This window comes from Ambystoma mexicanum, chromosome 3q, assembly GCF_040938575.1.
Source record: "Ambystoma mexicanum isolate Mex_15411 chromosome 3q, UKY_AmexF1_1, whole genome shotgun sequence".
Classification (NCBI taxonomy): Eukaryota; Metazoa; Chordata; class Amphibia; order Caudata; family Ambystomatidae; genus Ambystoma; species Ambystoma mexicanum.
Window position 1 is genome coordinate 588,809,900 of NC_090926.1, and position 27,686 is coordinate 588,837,585.

The 27,686-nt window shown below is 47.4% G+C and overlaps 1 protein-coding gene across 10 annotated transcripts in view; it reads right to left on the bottom strand.

Annotated features, from left to right (window-relative positions):
- Positions 1-27,686, bottom strand: part of SLC25A17 (solute carrier family 25 member 17) — a 622,505-nt gene that overhangs the window by 437,275 nt on the left and 157,544 nt on the right. The window contains exon 1 of one of the 10 annotated variants that reach the window (XM_069654412.1): positions 9,108-9,912. The exons of 3 other annotated variants lie outside the window; for them this stretch is intronic. In XM_069654412.1, coding sequence (XP_069510513.1) covers positions 9,108-9,209 — 102 coding nt within the window. In that variant the 5' untranslated portion in view covers positions 9,210-9,912. Of the gene's footprint in view, positions 1-9,107; positions 9,950-19,295; positions 19,396-27,686 lie in introns of those variants that run through there. 6 more of the 10 variants (XM_069654415.1, XM_069654414.1, XM_069654411.1 and 3 more) reach the window with 6 other exon arrangements.

Here is a 27,686-nt window from a genome sequence, read left to right on the forward strand (position 1 = left end):
TTTTTCCCATGTGTTCAGAGTTGCTGTGATTGCAGAAGCCTGAGGCCCATAGCAGAAGGCAAGCCGAGGGACTGGGAAGTGAAGGAGACTCCCAATTAATGTGGCCGGACTGGAGACATCCGTGCTGCAAGAAGGGTGTGGGTCCCAAGTGTGCCCAAAGCAGTAGTAGAAGGCAAGGAAGTCTGGAGAGGGAAGCGGCCCGCAACCGCAATGTTCCTGGAGCCAATGAGTTAAGCTCAGCATTCAGATTCACTCAGCAAGCCTTGCCAGTAACTGTAACCAGCTCTAAAGTAACTTGCGTATGCTTAAAAGCAAGTATAAACTGTTCGTTTTTTATAATCTAAATCTAACAATGGAAATGTAGCACACGCACTAATAGCGAAAACCGCAGTGTTCGCGTAGAAGTAAAAGAACATTACATCCATTGCTGAACATTGCAGAGTGGTTGTGTGTCCTTAATTGAAAAGGGAACACTTGCTAAAAATCATTCCAAAAGTTAACATTAACTTTTAGAAGAGTTACAGGGTGGGGTTTCAACAGAACTGAGGGATATGGAAGCAAAATTGGAAGAGGCCTTGAAAGCCGGCGACGATACAGCAGAGAAACTGGATTTGATACTTAAGCTGCAGCAAAAATGTGCAGATTGTTGGGAGAGGTTGTACAAAAGGTACATAGAGAGACAGCATGCGGGAGGTGACAAACCGGGGAGACTTTTGGCGTGGTTATATAAGAGCAAGACCCCCAGAGCCACAATCAGAACTATAGAGAGTGAAGATGGTAGCGTGGAGGACACCCAGGAGGGGGTTAATCAAGCGTTTGTGGATTACTATAAAGTGCTATACGGGGAAGACAGGGAAAGTAGCCGGGCAATGATAGAACACACACTTCAGGATATGGGGTTGCCCACGATCAGTGAGGAGGAAAGAGGAATTGGACTCCCCGATTACCCTGGAAGAACTGGGGGAGGTGGTGAGGCAGTTGCCTACTATTAAGACTCCGGGGACAGACGGGCTCCCAATGCGAATTTTATAAGGTATATATAGAAGAGGTCCTCCCCCCCGCTGCTAGAGATGATAAATGAGGCGTTCGAGACGGGCCGCCTGCCGGAGTCACTGAGAGAGGCTGATATAGTACCTCTCCCTAAACCAAATAAACCAGGGCGCAGCTGTGGTTCCTTCAGACCTGTGTCAATGTTGAACCAAGACGGCAAGATATTAACTGCGGTCTTGGCGAATAGACTGAAAAAGGTCATTGGTTAATACATCCGGATCAAACGGGCTATGTCCCCCATAGAAACATCACCAACAACCATAGGCGACTTCAGAGGATCATTGAGTTTGGCAACGGAAGTGAGGAGGAAATGGCAATCGTGTCCCTGGATGCGATCAAGGCCTTCGACTCCGTCAAGTGGCCGTGGCTGCTGGCGGCCCTGAAACACTATGGATTAGGGCCGGGCTATGTAAGGTGGGCAGAGATTTTGTATAGTGAACCGCTGGCCAGGGTAAAGACGGGATCTGTGATATCAGAGAGGTGGCAGCTTAGTAGGGGTACTAGACAAGGATGCCCATGGTCCCCCATGCTCTATATTTTGGCCCTGGAGCCTCTCGTGATTTTCTTGAGGCAGCAATACGACACTATAGGCATCGAGGTGAGCGCAGAGCGGTATTTTGTCTCACTATATGCGGACGACATGTTGCTGTATGTGCGGTACCCGGAGGAGAACCTCCAGTACATTTTGGAGGTGCTTGGGAGATACGCTGAGCTATCAGGCATAGCGGTGAACCCCCAGAAGTCTAGTCTGTTCCCGTTGGGGGGAGTACACAGGGGGGTTCCAGCGGAGAGGCTACCGGTTTTACAGGTACCGTGGGTGGTTAGTACCTTTCGGTACCTGGGGATAGATATATATCACACCATGGGGGAGAAGCATATGTGTAATACAGAGGTGGCAATCCAAAAAATTGAGAAATGCATGCGGTTTTGGGCAAAGCTGCCTTTGGCGATGATGGGACGGGGGGCGATGCTAAAGATGGTGGTCCTGCCAAGGCTCCTACATTACTTCGGAAATATTCCGTATCTGATTCCTAAAGGGTTTTTTGCCAAACTGAATAGCATGTGTAGAGACTTTCTGTGGCATGGCACGCGAAACAGAGTGGCGTTGTGAAAGCTCCAGAACTTCCATGACAAAGGGGGCATAAAGCTGCCCAATTACGAGGCGTACTATGTGGCGAGCCAGTTGCAATATGTTGCCAAATGGCTATCTGATGAAGAGACCTCCGAATTCAGGCTGTTTGGGCGGGACTGTGCACCCTTTTATCTGAAAGAAGTTATGTGGACACCCAGGGCGGAGATGGTGGGGCGCCCTAAAATGATGCTGCTGGGGTGCAAGGTGTGGCGCAGGGCATGCCAATTGATGGGGAACCCGTCCCCATGCTCGCGCAGATGCCATTGGTGGTATTGACAGGGGCAGACGCTAAGCTGCGACTGATACTCCGGACCCACTGGGAGCCGGCTGGGGTGGCAACGATGGGGGATATTTGGCCGGGGGGCTCTTGTGTTACCTTCAAGGGGCTGCAGGAGGAGGCTGGGTTGCACGGAGGCCAGTACATCACGTACCATAGAATGGTACAGAGGATTAAGAGAATGTGGCCCGAAACTGTGTTGGAGGAAGAACTGGACGCCACCATAGACGTCATACATGATATAGCTGAAGGGGGCCATGAGGTCTCCAGACTGTACGAGATGTTGATGTCTAAACTGGGGAAGGTGGTCACGCAGCTGAGAATGGACTGGGAAACAGAGGTTGGGGCCCAGATGGGAGATGGGATGTGGGAACGGGCGCAAAGGTATCATAAGAAGGGGTCTAGAAACGCGAGACTGAAACAGATACAGCTTTACATAACACGCAGGGCTTATATGACGCCTTGGAGGATATCGAGGTACGAGAATACAGGTCGGCAAGCATGCCCCAAGTGCGACGAAGAGAATGCCGGCATGGTGCATATGTTTTGGTCTTGCCTGATCATAGAGAGGTTCTGGAGGTGTGTAAAGGAGAAACTAGAAGGCAGCGGGGTCAAGATAGTAGTGGACACGGTATGGGCCTGTCTGCTGGGGGGGTTCCCCAGAACACGGAAACTCAGGCATGTAAACAAACTAAGGGACCTGGCTTATGTGCTTGCAAAGAGAAGGATTGCCATGGGATGGAAGTCATGCCAGGTGCCGAGGATAGAGGTGTGGTGGAAAGACTTGCAAAAATGGGCAGAAGCCAAAACCATAGCATGGCAAGAAGCGTGCAGCAATGGGGGGGGGGGAGAATGAGTCCCTGATGGCCTGGAGATCACTGATAGCCGGACTGTTTGGGTCATTAGATGACCCGACTGAACCTGTTGAGGAGACCGAAACACAGGGTGTGGAATCTGCTGACTCAAGGTGTTAAGACTCGCAAGGGGGGTGGGGTAGTGGGAGTAGTGGTTAGAGAATTTAAAAAAGTGTAATGAAACTGTTGAAAATGCACTGTTTGTTTGGTTTTATTGTTTGTTCGAAAATTTTAATAAAAAACTTTTTAAAAAAACTTTTACAAGAGTTACAGCATCAAAAGAAAGGTAGCGTGTGGCCAACTTTTTCCCCAAAGGAGTCTGAAACCATCTCTGTGATAACAGGAATACAATCACTACCAACCATTTAAGATTACAAATCTATCTAAAAGAGTGGTTGCGTGTGCCTACATTTGTTTTTACTTTGAAGACGGAACATTGTAGTATTCTGAACAATTACTCTTTAATTCCAGAGGTTGTTATTCTGCTGAGGAGAACAAGCATTACTCAAGCCAAGAAGTGAACCCTTTCCATAGTGAAACATGTTCTATTCAGATCCATCCACCTGATCTGGAAGTTGTTAAAGGTCCAGTGTCCCCTGATACAAGGGTGGCATTGTTACCTGAATCTGGAAAAGTGGCAATACGGCTTCTGCGTAATTACTGGAACCAGGAAAGTGTGAATAAAGCTGGCAAAGGGAGCTTGGTGCTTGTAAAGAAGATTAAGAAAATAATCTGTAATGCTGAAGACTGCTGAAGATGAGAGAAAGTCGGTCTTGGGGCAGAGACAGGTTATACTTGTGGCATTAAGGCAGACAGAAGAGGCAAAGAGGCTGCCTTTTTCTTGGAGCATAGAAAAGAAGAGTGCCTTGCCTACCTGTAGGGGTCGAAGTGTCTTGTCATTATATGCCTAGGAACGCTCAAATATAAAACTGAAGAAGTAGTACCTGAACTATGGTGGTGCAACAACTGTCAGCGGATTTACATTGGAGTGGTTTGTGGTAGCAGTATACTGTGGGGCAAAGGTGGCTGTTCTCATAGTAACAACAGTAGAGGTTTGGTGGTGAAGAGGGAAGCAGCAACCCAAAGAGAAGCATCCCTACAATTATACCAAATGTACTGCAAAGGTCCTAACCAATTGTTAAGTTGTAGAAGAAGAAGTTGTTCACCTATTCTTTGAACTGTGTCAAATAATCTTGGAAAGAAGATATTCAGGATTACCATTGGTGCCATTTTCTTGGCTGGAATTGGAAGGGGATCTTTTCAACTGAAACCGTAGAATTGTCACCAGTGGATTTTGTTTGAACTTTTGTTTTGACGGAGGTCATTAGTCACTGGTCTGTTTGGGGTACGAGGAGAACCTACTGCCTCGGAGGAGGAAGTCACCCGGCCACACCAGGTCGATACAGAACTACTCTGTGGATGAGCTCTTGGGGGGGGGAGGGGGGGGAGTGTAGTGTTGTGTTTTTTAAGTGTTTATTGTCTTATTGTATATAATGTCACAAGTTTGTTTATATTGTTTTCACTTAAAACAAAATAAAAATATATTTTTAAAAAAAAAAAAACTTTTGTTTTGACTTGGAAGTTACAAGAACTGGTTTAAGACTTTTCTTTTCCTTTGAACATTTGTGAAATTGACTTTGAAAATCATGGGGAAGGAATTCTTCCAGGACAGGAGAAGGTCATCCAGATATTGTTCAATTCTTGTTCATTATTTTATGTTTTTTTATTACCTTTCTTGAATGTTTTGTTGTTTAGTGTGAGGGCCAGTTTACCTAGGTTAGGAGCTATTCCCTTAGCATTAGGTTAGGTATGGAATACCCTGAAAGTACAGCAAGCGTGGATTTATTTGCAAACATTTTCCTTAATAAAATGTCTCTTCTTGAGAAATATACGAGCAGTTGTCCGCCTCGCATTACTGCCCCTTCAAAATGAACACGAAAGAACATCACGTGTTACAAAGATCTCAGGACATATTACTCTGCATAGGTGGAGCATCCATGAAATCTGAATGTTATACAACCTCACGCACAATGGTGTATCGGACAGAAGCCCCAAAGTCAATTTTCAGTTTGAAACAGACCCGCTGAAAAATATCTTTAAGTAAATCCTCTTATTCCTTTTGGTAGTTTCTACACACCTTCAGTCGTGTGCATTATGCCACAAGAAAAAAAAGGTACATGTTTGCCACCATAACATCTGTTAGAATGGATTTCTAAACTCTGGCCTGGTGGTTAAATCTTTAGGAGGCCACCCTTGCTGGATGAACAGTAAAACACTTCTGGGAAGATAGCTAGACCAATTTAGGGTAGCTTGGATTACTTTAGCTCTCATTATTACAGGCATAACCGTATGGCCCTGTTTTATCAAAGAGGATGAGGCCATTTACTAAGCACATAGCTTTCTGCTTTACATCATATTTTAGTAATGTGCAGCTCAATTCTCTTTTTGAACACACTGCCCAAATATTTGTATAAAGATACTTTTTATTTGGGCCTTTATTTCGACACCTTTTAAACTTTGTTTTGGTCCATTTTTATGAGAAATGTATATTTTGTATATGTTAGTATTAATTTGTAAACCTCTGTAATTTAATTTTCGTTGAATCCAGCAGGATTAGATCACTTGTGTATGCCAGGCATTGTAAACTTTCCCCTACCAGTTGGGTGTGTGCTAAAAGACTGAGTAAGGTGTCAAATATATATTAAAATGTATTGGAGCAAGGACGCAGCCTTGTTTTACTCCTTCACATGTTGCTATTTCCTGTGACATGTTGCTATTACCTTGCTCATCATAACGAGCCTGTACTGGAGTGTTCAGTTAAAAGACCCTCACCAAAGGTAAAAGAGATGGACCCGTTCTGCATGATACTCATTTTCCCCAGAGTCTTGACCAAATGACCAGGTAAAATGTAGCCAAAAAATCTCCAAATGCTGCAAACAGTTAGTTGGGCTGGCTTCTTTTGCTAAGAGGAATAATGTGATAGGATTGGCAATAGATGACATGCCCCCGGAAAGCCGCCTTCCCCTTAAACTGTCCTTTAATATTGTAAAACATCATCCCTGGCTGGCCATTGCCTCACCTTCAAAGATTTGACTCACTCATACACTATGAAGCCAAACATTCGTGCTACACATTGTATTCTATTTGTTATTTATATAGCGCTCTTTCCCAACTTGTGTGGCCTCAATGCGCTTTTTCCTTGGTTGAACGCCCTTGGTGACGATTATCGATGTCGTTGGAGAGTTCTAGGGGGGTTAGTTTGGGAAATGTGTGTGTGCATGTTGCTGTTCTAGGACCTAGGTGGCTGGCAAGGCTCGACTCAGCAGCCCTAGAGAGGTCAGACACATGGGTGGGTGCTGTTGAGGGTTAGACATAGATTGCTTTTGTTGAGAGATTTTATGTGGGTCAGCTATACCAAATTCCTTTTGGTGGTGGTCGCTGCGTGCTAGAGGGAGAGGTGTTGAGGTACGCCAGGTGTTTCAGTCTGGACGGCTATGTGTGCACTAGGCCGGATGTGCTTAGCCATAGGCGTATTCTATCATGCATGGATGCTTTACCGTGCCTGCGGCCTATGTCCACCCTAGTGGTGCGAGCTATACGTACCGTATATTCGAGAGTCCTGTATATTGGGGGAGAGGCCTACACCTGGCGATGCAATTAAGTGCAAGGCTAAACAAGCTAGAGCCTACACTAACAGTGCAGTTTGAGTAGAGGGCAAAGAAGAGAATCCTTGAGTGGGGAGTCCCGGGTGTCCCCGTGCAGTATGTTTCGTCATATAGTAAGCCAAGAGAGGCTGTGCCTAAATTCAGAAACCTCTATGGTCAGCAGGCGGCCCCTGTTTCGCGGTGCTGGGGGGTTTCCATATAAATCGAGCAGACGGAGGGGGCTACCCCTCGATTCGTATAGGTGGAGGGCGGCCTAGGCATGAAAGGCCGTGGGTTACAGCCGATTGTATAGTAAGTATCCGTGATGTAGCAGTCATCGAGGGCTTGTTGGACCTAGCTTGGGGAATTGGGTTGTGGAGGGGGTTGCTACTGGTGGAAGCTTCCCAGAATGAGTGTTGCGGGTTAACAGAGGAAGTGAACAGTTAAGGATATGCAACACTTAGCCAGGGCCCTTATCTCGAAATTGTCTCATGTGGACTAGTGGGCAGTGTTTTGCAGTGAGTGGGAGGAGAGTGTAGCCGCAGCTAAGGCTGCTGGCTTAGCTCGGGTGCTGTAGGGATGAAATGTTATTGTGGGTGGGATGTTGGTAGATAAGAGGAGTCACAACGAAAGCTGCTGGTTTACCTGGAGTTCTAGACGGCGGGCAGTGCTGTTGAGTGGAGAGTGGTGGTGTGTCAGGTGAAACCGCTGCGAGAGCTGCCGGCCCCCGAGTTAAGATTGAAAGCAGAGATTATTAGTGGAGTATTCACAGGGTGCAGTGGCTTAGGATATTGGGAAGAGCCAGGTTTTAAAGGGCCTTTCAGGAATTTCAGGTGGTTTTCGATGTTGCGAATGTGTAGGGGGATGGAATTCCAGATGACTGGTGCTTGGACAGAGAAGGAGGAGCCGCCAAGTCTCATGGAGCCATGCGGTGGGATCACTAGGCGAAATGCATTGTGAGATCTGAGATTCCTGGAAGGTTGGTAAGGGACAATTTTGTCTCGATGGAATTCAGGGCCAGTGTTGTGGATTGTGCGATGGGTGATACACATGGCGTTGAAGGTGGTGCGTCGAGCAATAGGGAGCCAGTGGAGGACTCTCAGTGTAGGGCTGATGTGTTCTCTGGCAAGGAGGTTAACGAGCAGGCGTGCTGCCGCATTTTGGATTCTTGGGAGTCTCGGTAGTTGAGATGCGGGGGGCTCCTATGTAGAAGCAGTTTGCATAGTCCAGCAGGAGAGGATGATGTAGTCGTTAGCCAAGAAGTGATGGGGATAGGTGAGGTAGGGGAAAATCTGCCTGAGAATCCATAGGTGAAAGAAACAGGTTTTGGATACGCTGGTTGTGTGTTGGGTGAGGGACAGATCTGAGTCGAATTTGCATCCAAGGTTTTTAACCACGTTTGAGGGTGCTGGTGCCTGTCGTAGGGATTCGTGCCAAGGGATTGGTTGGGGGATGAGATGTTTTCCAGCAGAGTAGGATTTTGGTTTTCCCATGGTTGAGGATGAGATGGTTGGTCGTCATCCAATGATCAATATCAGAGAGGCACAATGACAGGGAAGGGCTGCTGGATCGTTCGGTATTTGGGATTTTGAGGATGATCTGGGTATCGTCCACATAGTTGTAGCAGGTATGGTTGTACGAACGGATGATTGCGGGAATGGGTTGTATGTAGAATGGAATCCTACCTCAAACCTTCTCCACATATCTTTAACACTTCCGACTCTAAACACTGCTCCATTTGACCGCTAAAATGGGCAGTCCCTGAATTATTATTCTGACTTTTGTTTTGCATCAGTAATTACAAGTTCAAGTAAATTAGCCTCCACTTTGAAAGATCTGTGTCAGCACATCTCAAGGCTATCACTTCGCCTCATACATACTCTTAACACTTTGAAGCAGCCTCACATACCAACCACTTCTAACACTTTGAAATTGTCACTCAGAATGAAGCTGTCGACGGGAAACACAAAGAAAATGGAGGAGAAAATGTCCCCTTTTCCCCCCAGAAACCATGGTCTGTTGGCCTCTAGTGCATAATACTCTTGACAGGTTTGGGTGTTGTAAAACCACTACGGTAGCGAATTTGCGCAATATAAAAGATTTGTAATATAACAACAGTGCCCAGTCCTCCCAATCCCCTCCATGCTCACCACTGCCCCGGACACAGCATGTACAAGGCTTTCATATGACAACATTGCCTGAGCTGCTGCAGACCAGCGTGACTGCACCTCCCACGCCATTGACTGTTCCATGGAGGCGTAGAGGATCCAGGAAAGATGCTGGACTGGAGGTAGAAATTGGGTGGATGGGTCTGTTACAAGAGACGATTGGGGGGTCTGCCACAGGATAGGAGCATCAGGCAAGCGTCTCCCACAAAAGTGTATTGTCACCGGAGAGAAATCTGCCACGTGGAGACGATCGGTCACAGAGATAGAGCGGTGTGTGCAAACGGATGATACGGCGCACCGTAATAGTCAATGGAACACCACGTAAGAGTAACTAACACAAGTTGCGAGGGGGGCTGCCACTAAATTGTAGAACTGCGCGAGTGTGTGCGCTCTATTGCCGGGCCGGTCATAGTGGGACTTTAGGGTGTCTCTCATATGAGTGACAAAAGTAAAGATCTGCCAAGGGAGGAGCAGCGGTTGTCGACTACACAGGTGTGCAAAGCGAAGTTACGGTTTGTCAACACTACACACTGGATGTTCTTATAAGGGTCGGGCTGTTAGGACCGGTACTAAGGGACTCTTGCTTCTGTGTGACTATCGGCAGGGCAAAAGTCACTTTCAGCAACTGATTTTATAGTGCCGGGGTCCTGGTGTGCGTGAAACTATATGCTTGGTGGGGGTTGGGTGACGCACTTGAGAGTTTCACGTTTGGGGACAAGGCACGCTCAGGCTGAGCATGGGAGACTCCAGTAAGCACCTCCCCCAGCCACGAATCACGGATATGACGGCTTACGAGTTGACATTAGGTAAACCACTTCCAGGTACAGCCAATGCCCAGTGGCAGTAAGTCTGATACTAGTACTTCCGGGCCAACTGAGAGGCATGTGACGGTCGGCTACTGTTTAACTTCGCGCGGCTACACACGCACTGGGTGTGCGATGCACAATGCTGACAGCTTGACGGCCCAATCTTAGAGACTGGTCCATTGTGAGAGAATTCACTCGGAAGGAGGATAGACCCGAGGGATGACCGTTGACTTATGAATTGTGAGCAGGCAGGAAGCAATGTCTGGGAAAGAAAAACTGACCGGAAACCAATCGGTGGTGATTGAATTACGAGAATATCTCAATAAGAAAATGAAGACAAAAGAGAAGGCAGCGACGCCATGAGGGGGTTTCATTCTCTTAAATTAAGAGGTGGCGGAATCACTGCAACACCTTGTTTGCTCGTTTAAATTCATCTTTACTTTTTCGCGCTGTTATTTGATAATGCAAAGCACAACCTTCAAAAGAAAAGATGCAGGTTACCCTTGCCATGACTGTACTGGGGATCCACTGATTTGGCTGGACTACTGTGCCCTGAGGCAAGAGCGATCCACTATTTTTTATTGGCACCAATGGTTTTTTTAAAGCTTCCCCTAACTTACTTTGAAAAACAGGCTATTCACATTATTTGCTGAAAGCTACTTGATCGTCGGCTGAGCAGTGTGGGTGATTTATAGGCGCTGCTTTCTACATCTTAGAAAGCTATCAAGCCGCTACTTGTTTTCGTAGCACTTTAGGATGAGGGTCCTAGGGTATATTGTATTTTACCCTGACATCCAAAGGGAAATGTCAAGGGTGTTTGCTATCAAATACTTTTTTCCTTGGTCATAATCAGTGGTGGAAGTGTTTGAAAAGAAGTAGTGGAACAATGTTCCCTGCTGGGCTGCCCCGCACACCCCATCAACATGCCCCTGCCACGCGCAATACAAGCCCCCAAACAAACGCGCCTGCTGTTAAGGGAACGTTCAGTGCACTGAAGTGAAAGTTTCAACTTCTTCCTAAAGTTTTATTTAAAAACAAAACAATTCTGGATCGGTTTCTTTGGGCAGGTCTCGGGAGGATAGCTCAGGGGCAACGTGTTCGCCTTGGAAACAAGACAAAACAGAGCACCACAGATTCTATCCCCGGGTCCGCGCCTGGAAACCTCTGGGTATTAAGCGCGTTATAAATAACCTATCATAACAGTAAAGTATAGGAACAGTAAAACGTAATAAAAAAAGTATAGAAGCACCACTCCCGTGGTCGAAGTGAACGGGTCATAATGCGTGAATTAAAAGTTTTCATCTATGTGTATGAAACAGATTTTAGGTGTATGTTTAATCATGCTGCCTGCAGTGCTTTAAATTACAGTGTACATTTTATTTGCACAAAATGCAATGGGTGATAATATATTGTATTGTATTCAGCATTTATATAGCGACCTTTCCCCATTTGTATGGCCTCAATGTGCTTTGTGGTTGGAACGCCCTCGGGCACCCCAAGTCCATGTGTGGGAGATTCTAGGAGTTTATTTAAGATGTGTGTGGACATTTTGCCAGTTTAAGATTTAGGGGAGCTGGCTAGGCTCCTCTAAGCAGCTCAGCGGTCAGCCATGTGGGCGTGTGGTGTCGGTGGTTTAGCATAGAGTGCTAGTGCAGAAAGGTTGATGTGTGCCCAGCTAGACCGTCATTTATCTGGAGGTTGTTGCTATATACTAATTGCAGATGTGTTGAGGTAACTCAGGGATTACAGTGTGTACAGCTATGCGATCTGTTAGGAGGGGCGTAGGAGACATGTACAATCTGGGGGGGACAGGAGACCACTTGGGGACTTTGCTACAGACACAAACCAACCCATATTCAAACCAATATAGAGCAAGGCCAGCCGAGTGCCGAAGTCTTCATAGCTCTACAAATAACAGGTTGCCCAACTCGCTGGTACTTAGTTCTGGCACTTGTTCTTTATTTTTTTCCATGTACACACGCTGTGTGGGCACTACACAACCATACAATCTGAACGCACCATGTGCATGCCATATTTATGACTCTCCACACATTGTGCGTGCACCATTCCAAAACGTCTGCACACAATGTGAGCACCATACCAACTACTTTTCACACACATGTTCATCGCTCTACACACACTGGTATAACATAGCAACTGATTTACACACACCCTTTGTGCACCACAGCTACAGTTCAACACACACTGTATCATCTGCACTATCTACATCGGCTGCACGTACCGGTTTCACTGCACAAACCATGTATGCATTATACCCACCGTTCTACAAACACCTTGTTCACAATTCCTACTCCTTATTGCGAACATTGCTCACCTCTGCAGGCCCTATGTGATTGGTCCATCGAGCTCTCTGAACAATCATCATGTGCTCCATACCTACGATTCCTCACACACACACACTGTGTACCACACCAACCAGTCTGTACACACACTATGTGGGCAGCACACCAACTGCTCTGCAAGCAGCGTGCATGCAGTATTCTTAGCTCTCTGCACACATTATGTGCAGCACATAAGCTGCTATGCAATCATAATGTGAACCATATCTACCTCTTTGTGTAGACCTTATGTGCCTAATACCGAACTACTACCCTGTGGACACAAAGTGCACTATATTGATATTTTTACACTTGCCATTTGTGCATTATACCTACCACAATGTACAAATCAAAGGCCCCATCACTACTCTGCCCTCAATACAAAATTAATATTTTGCCAAAGCGCTGCACATAGATCATTTACATGCAATTACTATCACCCAACTGAAGTTGGTACTCATCTATCCATCTTGGAAGGATAAACCACTGAGTTGGTCTTGCAGGGATTCCAAACTGCAACCTGCAGATCCCACACAGATTTCTGCAGCTAGTGTGCAACCTTTCCAGCTATTTCACCGGCCATATAACTACATTTATGCAGACACCATGTACCTGCACCATACCAACCATTCTATACAGACATTATGCATCAGATCTACATCTCTGGCTACGCAGATGCCTTGTGTGCATCACCCATGTACCCTGCTGCTCTCATTGTGTGCTGCATTCCCCACCATAAACAAAATTTGCACCACACACACACCATGTGTGCACCCTCAGTACCCCTTTGTACACCCCGTGTGCAGACCATGGATGCCACTTTACACAATATATGTGTGCATCGTCCCCATACCGCTGCACAGACAGTGAGAACCATCAGATCCACCCCAGCTTGCACGCACTTCATGTGCGCCATGCTTACCAAACATGTTTATTTGACATCATTTATGTATTTTGGGTAGAACTCAAACACCCCAACAATGTATTTCATTTTTATTTATTTTATTGGACATTTGTATGGCGCTTATACACAGTTGTTTCCAGGCACAGAAGACAAGATGGGAGGGGGGGTATGGGAATCAAAAAGTAGAACAACAAAAACGGTTATATTGGCCTTGTGACAATCCTTCCATGCAAGTGCATGACAAGGTGGTAGGTGCAAGGGGATGGGGTAGAGGGAGAAGTGCAGGAGTGGGGTACCTGCAAGGGTGGGGGCGGGCAAATGCTGGGTGGGCCAAGGTGGCAAGTGACAGGGGAAAGGGGGTGAGTGTAGTGGACAGGGAGGACCAAGTTGGGTTAGCCCGGGGAAGGGAGCCTGAGGGCTGTTAATGACTCAAATCAAGCATTCCCACTAAGTTAGTGCCTTGTCTGGGATTGCTCAAGGGAAGCCCTTATTTATATATTTTTATGACAAGTTATAATCTGGATGATAAACCCTTGCATAACGCCCCTCTCCTAGAATCCCCCTGATCCCACTGAGCCAAGAAGTAGTTTTGTTTTGCAAATTAAAAGATTTATTGAAAATGTCACAATATATATATATCACACTTTTATAATAAATTAATATTTCATATCACACTTAAGAATAGGATGTTGATCAACAATGGATAATTTTGCACTAGGTCACTCATTTATTTTAAACATTTAGATTTTAGTGTCTTTCAGTCCAATTTCAATTCAGCTGCTGACATCCACAGCTCAGCCAGTTTTGTTATAAACATTGTTTTGGGCTCTTCATCTTTCCAGATTTTGTATGTACACAAGAATACATTCTGCCAAATGTCTGCTGGTGTTCAGTGAGATTTTTGAATATCTTGCAATGTTTAAAATAGGCATTTTTAGCTTGCATTTCAGAGAAACAAAGGTGATTTCAAAGCGCTTTTTGAGCCAACCGTCACCGCTGTTTTTCCTTTGGCATACATTTCACTCATGGCACTCCTGGCCCATCACGCTAGCACTGGTGGGTGGCAGATCAGGGGAACATTTTGGTGTGCGCCAAAACTGCGTGGTTTTCCTGGATTCTGGTGCAATGTGGGCTTTTTCGGCCATCTTGGATTTTCCAAATGTTGCAGCATAATAGTCCAAAATGTGGGTCAGGACACTAAACAGGGCAAGTGCTGGCAAAGGATTCTGGGGGACTGGTAGGAGGTGGTCTGGCACCTGTATGATTCTGAAGGGACCATGCCACTGTCGCAGAAGCAGATGGACAGTTTGCAAGGGAGAGTGAAGGAAGAAGAGAATAGGAAAGTCTTGAGAAGTTGCCGGGACCTAAGAAAATCTGGCTCAAGTCTGGGCGGGGATGGAGCCAAGGAAAGGGATCTACCTCCCACTCTCTGCTTGGAGAAGCGTTTGACCTGCAGAGAGTTGGTGCCAGAATACTGAAGGACTCTGGCCGGGAGGTATTTAAGGAGGAAAAGGTGGATGTAAAGAGGTTCTAGGCCCCAGACACCTTGTGGATGATGCAAAGGGATTTGAATTTGACCCTTGCGGTCACCGAGACCCATTGGAGAGATTTTAAGGCTGGAGAGATGCGGTCCATGGGCTTGAGGCCAAGTATACATCTTGCAGTCCTATTCTAGATTAACTGAAGGGGTGAAGGGAGGAAATATGCAGGTTGAGAAAGAGGCTGTTGCAGTAGTCTAGCCTAGAGAGAACCAGGGTTCTGGAGACATTGAGCGTCTGGGGGAAGGTGAGGAAAAGCATAATGCCCCTGAGGAGATGCAACTGAACATAGGACTTCTTGGCAAGGTCTGTGATGTGTGGAGAGAAAAGTCAAAGATGATCCCATGATTTCTTGTTCACAAGTGAGTGAGGGGAGGGGATCCAAGGAGTCAGCCCAGAGAGAGGGGGGGGGGACAAGGAGCAGGCGTCCCAATGAAAAGGATATCTATCTTACTGGCATTAAGGCAGAGCACCATGCCTGAATAACAGACAGGCAGTCAGGTATGAAGGAGGAGGAGGAGGTAGAGGAAGGCAGCTTGAAAGAGAGCTAAGTGTCATCTGTGTACCACTGGTAATGGGAGAAAGTGGAGATCAGAGGGGCCAGGTTGAAGAGCCAAGCCGATAGGATAGAGCCCTAAGGGACACTACAGGTAGAGAGTGAGGTGGGGGAGAGAAATCAGGCGTATTTTAACCTGGGAAGGTCTATTTGAAAGTAAGGAGGTGAGCCACACCAGTGTGATGCCAAGGGTATCATGGAGACTGTTCATGAGGATGGAGTGGTTGACTGTGTCAAAAGCAGAAGAGAGATTGCAGAGGATCAGAACTGAGGGAGTGTTAGAGTCCAGGTTAGAGAGTAGGTCTTCACGGGTGTTCAGGGGAGCAGTTTCCATCCCCATGGCAGCCCTAAAACTGGACTGGTGGTCGTGGAGGCAGCTGGCTATTTCGGTGTGGAGGGTCAGATGGGGGATGATCAGCTTCACCATGAGTTTGTCCAAAAATTTTATCAGGAAATGAATACGAGGGGCATAAGATAAGAATAGTTTGTGTCCTTATGTAACGCTTTAGGCCACATCCTTATCATTTCTAAGCGCTGTGCTATCACGTGTTATTTTTGCCCAATTTATTTATACAAAATGTATTGACCCCTGATGGACAAAAGGGTGTGTCAGCGAAAAGAGCTTGAGTGCGCCAGGTATGATGATCATATAATTTCTGAACTCGATGCAGTCGGAGTTCATGGCACAGATGCCGCGGTACAGCGTTCCAGTGGGGGAGGCGTGGTGGTCTAGAGTACAGATGTACCCCGAAAAGGAACATGGGGGAAACCTGCAGGTTTTGGGAAGCCAACTTTGGGCATCTGGTCGGTGGTGGACAGGCAGAGCTTTGGCGAGATAACGTGGTGCCTAACTGTAGATACCTGTAGGTTAGGTAAAACGTACAATACTACAATCTGTTGATGTTCATTGGTTGTTCGGTAGCCAGCGGGCTGCTTTCACGGCACAGGGAATATGATCTGTTACCTTCAGTCCGAAGCGGAGGCAGGAAGAGTAGCTCACTGAGCAGTGAAACACAGGAGTCAGACACGCAAGTAAAGACATTAACTTTTCATCAGGTTTTTTTGCGCTAGCTCTGTGCCAGGCCTTGTCTTGAGGTAGGGTTTTGTACAAAGGGGAGCTTGCCAGTTTTTACGCAAATTGAACTAGCCATGAGGGCGGCAGGCATCGTAATGCAACGCAAGCATATCTATGTATTTTTCTACAGGGTTTACTACTGACTTTACCAAGAGCTCCCGTCTTGCCAATCAAACGCAATCTTTTCAAGCAGGCACTGCCCAGACAGAATTTCGCTGGGCTGCATGGGCGCTGGCCTGAGCATGCAATGCTGCCTGCTTTACTCGTCCATACGTCACACAGCTCAGCAGCAGCATTCAAACTGGGCACTGGTCACTGCCCCGGGCTGCGCTGCACATGTGATGTGATGCGACTCATGCAAGTACGGGGATTAGCACAGCAGACACAGAGGGCATGTGCGGTTTCTTTTCTGGGTGGTGCACTCCAAATGCTCAGGCACACGTTAGCCCTGGCAGAACAGAATGATGTGCTGTGCACCATGCAGCCACCCACATCCTGTGTGATGATGAGCAAACCACCCAGGCTGGCCTGGATGTTCGCTTACAGTCCAGCCCTGATTTTAGTTGGTGCTACCCTGCTGTTTCATCACTTCCCTTGGGACAATAAAATCCCAGCTTTCCCTCGCCTTGCTTCTGATTGTGGGGGAGATAAATGGCATTTTATCCCCCCCCCTGGCTGAAATTGTGGGGGATTTTGTCCCCCCTTATCCCCTCCCATTTCCTACACCCATGGCTGCTAGACTGGGATTGCATTGCCATAGCTGCATTTTGTAGTGCATGGATGGGTGACGTGCCTGCGGCCTGTGTCCACAGAAATGTTGCAAGGTATACATACCTTAAACTCGGATGGAGTTCATGTTTGTTGTCATTTTCATCGGTCCAATGCGATTGGCTGGTCTTGCCAGTTGTGGTCTCCTGAGATTGAGAGTCTGGCAGTGGGAGAGGGGCCAGAGGGACGGGGGAGTGATGTACGAACATCTGGGAATGTGGGGGCGGGTTACGAATGTATCACGGTGAGCCACTGCAAACGCTGCCGTCGTCCATGGAGGTTTAGGTGGCTAGGTGTGTTGTCTGGTTTGAGCCAGTGTTTCTGTGCGCGTATCAACAGTATAGACAGCAAGAAGGTTTCAAGAGGAGGAAGGAAAGAGCCAGGTTTTGAGAGCCTTTCTGAATGGCAAGTGATTATCAATTTTGCGGATGTGCAGGGGCAGAGAGTTCCAGAGGATGGGCACTTGGACGGAGGAGGATCTGCCCAGTCTGGTGCAGTTGTAGTGTGGGACTACTAAGAGGGATGGTGTGCCGGATCCGAGTACCCTTGAGAGGTGGTAGTGAGTGAGTTTGTCTTGGAGGAATTCCGGGCTGGTGTTGTGGATGGCACAGTGAAAGATGCACATGGCTTTAAAGGTTGTGTGTCGACCAAGAGGGAGCCAATGGAGGACTCTTAGTGTAGGGCTGATGTGTTCTCTGGGAGTTTAATGAGCAGGCAGGCCGCATCATTTTGGATTATTTTAGTTTCCTTAGCTGAAACACTGGTGCTCCTAGATAGCGGCAGTTTGCATAGTCTAGGTGGGAGAGGATTATGGCGATGATGGCAGGATAGGTGATGTATAGGAAGATATGCCTGAGGATGTGTAGAGGGAAGAAGCAGGTTCTGAATATGGAATTGATGTGTTTGGAGAATAGGGACGTCATTTGGGGGTTGCCAGGGGTAGCAGCTGCTACCCCAGGCTCCCCCTCTCCTACCCCTAGACCAGTCCTTGCTACCCCTGGGCCACTGGATAAAGAGGCAGTGCCAAGAGTAGATGTCTGTGTTGCACCAGAAAAAGGCAGCTGTAAATGCAGCTAAATGTGCCGCAGCTTTTTCACGATCTCGTTAGCTGGAGAAATAACAGGGATGCAGGAGAAACCATGAAGTTGCCAGCACTAACAGGTTGGCAGTCCCTTCGTGAAGAATGCCTGAATGGTTGGTTTCAGAGGCAGGGCAGTCTGTGTAGCTCATACCCAGTACTGTAGCAACAGGGAGGGTATGGGGGCTACCCCAGGCTCCCCCTCTCCTACCCCTAGACCGGTCCTTGCTACCCCTGGGCCACTGGATAAAGAGGCAGTGCCAAGAGTAGATGTCTGTGTTGCACCAGAAAAAGGCAGCTGTAAATGCAGCTAAATGTGCCGCAGCTTTTTCACGATCTCGTTAGCTGGAGAAATAACAGGGATGCAGGAGAAACCATGAAGTTGCCAGCACGAACAGGTTGGCGGTCCCTTCGTGAAGAATCCCTGAATGGTTGGTTTCAGAGGCAGGGCAGTCTGTGTAGCTCATACCCAGTACTGTAGCAACAGGGAGGGTATGGGGGCTAGGTCTAGCTAGCTGGGAATGGGTAAGAACAGCCTGCAGTACTCTAACAGCACAGCATGAACGCAAATCTTATCACTGTGTCTCATTGTCTGCTTTGGACATCCAGTGATCCACTGGGACTGTGATGAGAGGGTGTGCGCCTCAGTGACTTCTGTCACCAATCCTACCTGCGCACTGTGTGACTTGATTCCGATCTGCCACACCTGCATCACAGGCGCACTGTAGATAGACGCAAGGGGAAATCCTTAATTAATTTACATAAGGTTGCCCTCCGCCTTTGAAATAAACCATCTGTTGCTTCCTCAAGCAAAACATATATATTTGGAAGAAAGCTCAGGGGCAGCACACTTGCTTTGGGAACAAGAGGATGCAGTACAACATGGGTGCAGTTCCTGTTCCAGTGCTTAGACACTGGAGGAAGGTGGCGTTAAGCAATATATAAAGGACCAAAGAAAATGATAAAATGGGCCTTTTGTAGGGGTGATGTCATGGAGCTGTTGTTGCTGTTTACATTTTACAATAAAAAAACTGCATTTACTGTGACCTGCAACACATCCTTCCCCTCTATCTCACATCTACCAAACAAAACGGTGGGTTACTTACCAAATAAGCAAAGCAGAAATGTGATGGCTAAAGGTTTCAAATCATTCATAACCACTGGCACAACTCTGGGCAACCCTCCAGACCATCGTTTTTCAGCCTGCCAAGCCACTACAGAAGGAGAAAGACCATAAAAAAACTGCATTTACTGTGACCTGCAACACATCCTTCCCCTCTATCTCACATCTACCAAAAAAAGGTGGGTTACTTACCAAATAAGCAAAGCAGAAATGTGATGGCTAAAGGTTTCAAATCATTCATAACCACTGGCACAACTCTGGGCAACCCTCCAGACCATTGTTTTGCAGCCTGCCAAGCCACTACAGAAAGAGAGAGACCATATGCAAATCATGCTTGGTCCAGCCCGGACTGCTAGGTCACATCCCTTCTGCACGAGACCACAAGCATTCCCAGACATGTTCCAGCCTCACTGCATGCCATGAGTGAGGAGTAGCCTAGGTCTCTAGGCCCAGCAAGCTTTTCTAGGGGTGATGTGGAGCTGCTGCCATTTTAAAATGAAAAACGGTACAGTGACTGCAACACATCATTCCCCCTCTAACTCCCATCTAACAACAAAAATGGTGGGTTACTTACCAAATAAGCAAAACGGAAATGTGATGGCTGGGAGGTTTGAAAACAGTCATAACCACTGGCACAGCTCTGGGAAACCCTCCAGACCATCGTTTTTCTGGATGTACTCAGTTGCTGTTTCCAGTCTGTGGCCACTCACTTGGCAGGCACTACCGGATGTCTGCGCTTAGGGGTTTAGGCCTCTTCAAGATGCTCTGTCGGTTTACAGATTAGCCCGAGTGATGTACAATAGACTAAGTTGTTGTGTTGAACGTCTGCTTACATTCACAGTAATTTGGTAATATGGGCCTATACGCACTGATATTAATGCTACATGTGGTGATCCATTCATGTATGAAATGTATATCATATTACAGTGACATTGTAACCATATTTTTCTTAGTGAGAAACAATGCTATGTGATGCCATGCCCCATTTTGTTAAGGGGTGAAAGGTTCTATGATGTCACTTGGGGGCGATATCAAATTACATCACTGCATGTGATGCCATCGGAGGTCAAGGGTCATGGGATGTCACTTCCACTACCCCTGGTATTTTGATAAAATTACATCCCTGTTGGAGAGGGATACATCTGTGTCCAGTGTGCATCCAAGGTTTTTCACTGAGGTGGGGGTTTCCTTGGGGGCTAGGGAGTGAGGCCAGGAGATAGGTTGGGGAAGGAGCAATGTTTTCCTGCAGACTAGGATTTCTGTTTTCCCAGGATTGAGGATGAGGTGATTAGTCGTCATACAGTAGTCAATATCCGAGAGGCATGATGACAAATCTGGACGGTTGGAGCTTTGCGATTTTGGGATTTTATGTATCCGCAGGGACGCCACCCAGTCGGGTTACTCGCTGGTATGCTTCTCAGCTTTGCCCTGATGTGGACTGCGGGGAAGGTTCTGCCTGAAAATACAGGAGGACTGTGTTCAAGACTGACCGACTGGGGTAAGTATCCTCCCTCCACTCCCATATGATTTCAGTCCCTCTGGCGCCCTCTCCTCACCTTGTGGTAGAATTAGGCGTGCTCTCCGTCCTGCCTTCTTTGCAGGGGCGCGTTGTCTTTCATGGGCGAGTGCGGTCCAGTTGCTTCACTGACGCCGGCCCGTTGGATATTGTTCAGGTAGGTCTTATTGCTGTTCTTTAGTTTTGTTGCTATCCTGCATGCCTTTCTTTGTTTAAAATGTCTCTTTTTTTTCTCCCTTAGGTATGCAGAGGTTCAGTGCGGCGAACTGGCTTGGTTGAGCCCCTCTGGTAAATGATGGTGCATTAAGAGCGCTATGATGCGGTAAGTAAGCGCTATGTGCAGCGCTGCAAAGTCTTGCCTTTGCTAACCTGTGTTTTCCTTCCTTGTAGGTCGCAGTGTTCTTCAGCGCGAGTGGAATGTCTGGAGTGGTGCCAGCCAAGAGGCGACCAGCCAGGTAAGCCTTTTGAGCAGTTCGCAATTTGTAAATGTGTCTGCTGCTTTCTCTAATGTTGCCTCTATCTTCTTTCAGGTCGTTCTGTCCGAGAGGCGTGCAGATTCGAGGAAGCTGTTCTCAGTAGCTGCGAGTGTTTAAAGATGAAGACTGCAGGTAAAATGCTGCTGCTAATGATGTTCCTTTTGTCTCCTAGCAGGTTCTGCTTCTCCGAGGTTCGAGGGAATAGCTGGACACAGTGAGCGTCACGTTGCAAGCTGCAAAGTAACGCGAAGCGTGTTGTCTTGCTCGGGTGTGGTTTAAATAGCCCCAACAAAATAGTCCAGGTAAAGTAGTCCCTAGGCTACCACACCCAAAACACTAGACCGCATAGCTTGGTTCTCAGGAACCAAGCTATGTGGAGGTCTCCATGTTGGCTGACAATACAATAAAGTAGTTCCCAAGCACATTGTTTTTCATGGTGTATGACCCTGGCGCCATAGGCGCCAGGACTGGCCCCATGAGGGCTTTTGAAGAGGATGCCAGGCTCTAGAGGCCCGAGTCCTGACTCCACCTGGCCAATGGGTTTGCCAGAGGGGGTTTTGGGCGAGGGTCGTGACAGCACTCCCCCCTAAGGCCCCTCCTATTTTGTTCCTTCTGTCTAACCCAGGTTTGGTTGGGAAGTTCCGATGGAATTTCCTGATCAGATGTGGGGCGTGGATATTCTCACTGGGCTCCCAGGATCTATCTTGTGGTCCAAATCCTTTCCAATCAACGAGATAATATAGCTTGGTCCTAGAGTATTTAGAGTCCAAGATAACTTTGACTTCGAATTCTGGTTCTCAGTCAACAAGTATGGGCTTAGGTGGTGTCCCAATCCGTGTGCCGGGTTGCATTGGTTTCAAGAGGGACACATGGAATACCGGATGGATGTGTAGATTAGGTGGTAAATCCAGTTTCACGGCTGCTGGGTTGATAATTGCCTTACTGGGGTATAGGGTCCTAAGAATCGGGGTTGAAAGGTCTGGGTTCCCTTAATGGGTATGAATTTAGCGTCTAACCAAACTTTGTCTCCTACTTGATAATCAGGGGCCTTTTTCCAGTGTTGGTTGGCGAATCTCTTTTGTTTTTCTTTGGCACGAATAAAGTGTTCCTTTGCCCCTTTGAAAGCCTGAATAATGGTTGTGTGTAGAGTCTTTATCGCTGGCATTTCCAAGCTGGCTGGAAGGTGTAGTTCAGAGGTACGTGGATGTCTGCCATAAAGGGTATAGAAGGGCGTTTGTCCCGTGCTTGAATGCAAAGAATTGTTATATGCATATTCGGCTATCCATAGTAGGTCTTTCCAATTCCTTTGTTCGTGGTGCAGCATGCACCGTAAATATTGCTCGAGTGTCTGATTGGTTCTCTCGGTTTGGCCGTCCGTTTGGTGACTGGTAGATACCCAATGTCGATCTGCGCCATTGCACAACATTTTTTCCAGAAGTTTGAAACAAACTGGCTGCCTCGATCAGAGACCAGAACCGAAGGGAAGCCATGTAGCTTAACCACGCCCTCCAGGAACACTTTTGCTAAAGTGGCTGCCTCTGGGAGGCCTTTGAGAGGAATAAAAATGGGCCATCTTCGAGAATAAGTCCACAACTACAAGGATGGTGTTGAACCCTTGGCTTGGAGGTAGATCAGTGATAAGGTCAAGGGAAAGAGTGTGCCATGGAACTGGTGGAATGTCCAATGGTTGTAGGGGACCAGATGGTTTTTGTTTCTGTGATTTATTTTGTGCGCAGACACCGCAGGACTGAATATACTGAATGATGTCCTTATGCCAGGTAGGCCACCAAAAGTTCTCTTTCACCTTAGCTAGGGTTTTGGCGATCCCAGGATGCCCTTCGATCAGTGAATCATGATAGTTTGAAATAAAATGCTGTTGTAATTCCTTCTTGGGTACCTATAGGCGATCCCTAAAAAAAGGGTAGATGGTCCTTGATGGTATATTGTTCTCCTTGAGTTTGCCATGCGAGGTAGGCATCAGGATTCATTGTCTGTTGGATTTCTTTTCCTAGTTCTGCTTGTGTTAAGGCTGTCGTGATACCCAAGAGTTTGTCTTCAGGTATAATAGGTACTGGGTCTGGAGTTGTATATACTATTTCATCTATGCCCATGCGAGATAAGGTATCCGCCTTTCCGTTTCTGACTCCTGGTCGAAATGTGATTACATAATCATCTAACACTTACCTGGTATCCACAGGGACGTCACTCGGCCTGTTCTGACCTTGTACCACCTCAAACCCTTCACTGGAGTCTACTCGACTGGAGACTGGGCCTGAAACACAGGATTGGTAGAGTGTAACTCCCTATTGTCTCTGTGTGCTTGAACCCCTTATTCCCCGGGGTCCAACCCTTCCTTTTGATCCACAGCTCACCTTGTTTTCTTGGAAAGTGTGCTCTCTGTCCTGCTTTCAGTGCAGGGGCGCGTTGATTGATGCGGGCTTGTTGCTGCCTAGTTACTTCACTGGCAAGAGTCCGACAGGTAAGTATAATGAGTCTTTTGAACAGTTGTCTAACTTTGTTCCTTTCCTTCCTTAGATGATGACCGGCGTCCGGGGATAGCGACGTGCTGCTGAGATGAGTAGCGCTGAAGGTGAGTGAGAGCGCGATGCGACCCTTTCGTATTTGTATTGAACTGAGTTCCCTTTTCTGTGTCTTTTAGGTGCCGCAATGTTTTCAGCGTGGATGCCGGTTATGAAAAAGAAATGCAGTGAGTAAGCGCGGTATGCAGCGCCTCTAGATGTTTCCACGCTAATCTGGAGTGTCTTTTCCCTCTTGCAGATGGATGAGAAGTTCCGGAGACAGAGTTCCCCCAGAGCGGCTGGGATTCAAGTAAGCGTTTGAAGCTTGTACAGTCTTTAAAAATAAGCAAATATTTGCTGAATGCTTACTAATGCCTTTTTTCTGTTCTTTTCCCTTTTCCTTAGGAAGCGGCGTGCCGGGATGTGAATGACACCGCCGAAGATGCCCGCAGAACAGAAGAAGCGATGAATGATGGGCAGAAGCGCCGCAAGGTAAGGCTGTTCCTAACAGTGTTCTTGTTCTTGCAGGAGCTGAGCGCAGAAGAAAGATGCAGGCCTCCTGGAGACAGATCCGAACACGGTGAGTGTCACGCTGCAGGTGCAGAAAACACAAAGCATGTTTCTCAGCCTGGGCGTGGCTTAAATAGTCTCTGGGTATCCCAGGTGTCTCTGGGCTGAACCACACCCAAAAGACTAGACTGCACATGCAGTTCTGGGAACCGAAATATGTGGGGGCAACCATCCTGTCCCCATCAATGCACTACAATTCCAATCCCCGATGTTATCCTATGGGAGTGAGTGAGTCTGGTGCCACAAGCGCCAAGTCTGACTCCAAGTGGGTCTTTGGAGGGATGGAGAGGCCCTTGAGGGCCATGTAGGTGATTGTGGCCTGGCTCCAGCCTGACATATTGGAGGGCTGGGGACATGAGGGGCAGGAATCATGACAATCATATTCGGCGAAGAAAAGGGCCCCCCGTAATTGGCGCAAGGACTGGGCCTTGGCTGTTTTCAGATATTGCAGGTTTTGGCGGTCTGTGATGACTGTAATGGTGTGTCTGGCCCCCAGAAAGTAGTGCCTCCAGGCTTTAAAGGCAGATTTGATAGCCAGGAGTTCCTTGTCCGTGATGGCATAATTAATCTCTGGAGGTGAGAACTTTTTCGACCAGCAGGCCACAGGATGTAGCTGGCCGGTTTCCGGGTCTCTCTGTGAAAGGACAGCCCCAATTGCGAGACTGGACACATCAGTTTCAACGACATAAGGGAGTTCTGGACGAGGATGTCGCAAGATTGGAGCGGAGGTAAACCTGCGTTTAAGTTCCTGAAAGGCGGCTTCTGCTTCTTCGGTCCAAGCAAACTTTGTATTGTTTTTTCGTAATAATACTGTGATTGGATGCACAACCTGAGAGAAGTCTGGGATGAACCGGCGGTAGAAATTCGCAAAAGCCCAGTATGCTTTGTACCCCTTTCAGAGATGTCAGTGAAGGCCATTTCAGAATGGCATCTACCTTGTGCACGTCCATTCTGATGCCTCCTGGAGTAAGGATAAAACCAAGAAATTCTACTTCGGTGACGTGAAAAAAGCATTTTTCAAGCTTGCAAACAAGCAATGTTGACGGAGCTTGGTGAGGACTGAACGAACGTTACTAAGATGTCGTCTATGTACACTAAGGCACACACATCATTTAACTCCCTTAAGACGTCATTCATGAAATACTGGAATGCCGCAAGAGCATTACATAACCCGAAGGGCATGACTTGATATTCAAACAAGCTGTACTTAGTACAGAAGGCGGTTTTCCATTCATCTCCTTTTCTGACTCAGACCAGGTGGTATGCTCCTCGAAGGTCCAATTTGGTATAAATCTGGGTATCTTTAACTTGGTCTAGAATCTCAGGGATAAGTGGCAAGGGGTAGCGGTTCTTCACAGTGATCTGGTTCAATGCGCGGTAGTCAATACAGGTTCTCAAGTCTCTTTCCTTTTTCGGTATGAAGAACAAAGGACTGGCTGCGGGGGACTTCGAAGGATGGATAAATCCGTTTGCAAGGTACTGGTCTAAATAGGATTTCAAATTAAGGTTTTCTGGTTCTGTGAGAGCGTAGATCCTGCCGCAAGGGATTTGTGCACCAGGAACAAGGTCGATCTGACAGTCATAGGGCCTGTGCGGCGGCAATGTATTGGCTTGGTCCTTTCGGAAAACATCCTGGAAATCATGGTATTCACTTGGCAAGGTATTAGTTGCTCCCAGGGTTGATAGTGTCGCTCCGGGAGTCATGGGGATACAGACGTCGGGTTTCTCCTCTTGGTAATAGCAGGCAGGGGAGCAGTCACCGGGGAAGGTTAATTTTCGTGCCTGCCAGTCTATCAAAGGGTTGTGAGCAACCAACCATGGCATCCCTAGTATTAGCCTGAACTGAGGTGCCTTGATGAGATCGAATGAAATAGACTCCCGATGTCCGTCCTGGCACAGCAAGGTTACCCTGGCTTTGCACTGAGTTACTGGTCTGGAAGCGATTTCTGTCCCATCCACAGTGGTTACCTTGTCCATAGTTGGCTTAGAACACAAAGGAAGACCCATCTCTGCTGCCAGTTCTTGATCAATATAATTTCCAACTGCTCCGCTATCGATGTATGCTTCAACGGCATGCATTCTTGACAACTGTTGCTGGTTAATTAAGATCACTGGTATTGCAAAGTGCGAGGTCAGCAACTCTTTCTTCCCACTCGACAAACTGACCTCTACGTTTGTCGAGCTTGGTAGTTTTCCGATTCCTTGGCTTCATCCTTCTCTCTGGCCCCGACTGTTCTTCTTGGCGGTTTTACTGGACAGTCCTTCAGGAAATGTCCTGGTTTCCCACAATACAAACAAAGCTGTTGTTGGTTTCTTTTGTCCCGCTCTTGTTTTGTTAATGGAGGCCGTATCCCTCCAATCTGCATGGGTTCTACAGCATTTTCACGGGGTGTGTTTTCCCTTGGTCGAACATACACGGTCCGAGGGTCCGTCTTAGACCGGTCTGCCTTTCGGTCCTGCAACCAGTGGTCCAGCTGCACGACCAGATTTATGAATTCTGCAAAGTCTCTGGGTGGATCAACCACCTGGGCTAAGACGTCCTTTAATTCGCCTCGTAAGCCTCAATGGAATAACGTGGTACTTTTAATTTTCTGGCCACCTAGCTTCGGCAGCCAGTCTGTTGAGGTAGCAATGTACATTAACAAGTCCTGATTCCCCTGTCGGAGGGACAAGAGTTCATTGTCTACTGCTTGTTCCTGGGTATGGCGAGCAAAACGTTTTTCCATTTCTCTCTGGAACCCCCCAAAGTCATGTAATAGAGGATCGTCATGGGTTACCAACGGCACCGACCAATCTGCTGCACTACCACTCAGGTATGATGAGATAAAAGCTACCCGAGCTTGGTCGTTTTAAATGCTCCAGGCCTACAAAGAAAATGAAGACGGCACTGATTGATGAATGCCGCATATTTCTGTGGGTCGCCTGAGAACCTTTCTGTTGGTGCCAGGGGCACTGTTCCAGTTAACGTGATCTGTACCGGAGTGGGTGGTATGGCAGGGTTTTGCATCGTTGGATTGCTTCCAGGTAGAGGTGTCTGTCCTGCCTGTGATTGCAAGTATTGCCTGCTAATCTCTTCAGTGCGTTCTTTGGTCACTATTAGGTCTCTCCGGAGGGCATTAGTCTCTTGTCGGGCAGAATGAACCTCAGCACAAAGCTCTCCTAGTAATTGGGCCAATTAGTCCATTTCTGATGTCCCCATGGCGCCCAGGTGGATTTGTTATGGTAGGCTTCACGTTCTGTTATGCTCACCTGGTATCCGCAGGGACACCACCCAGCCGGGTTACTCGCTGGTA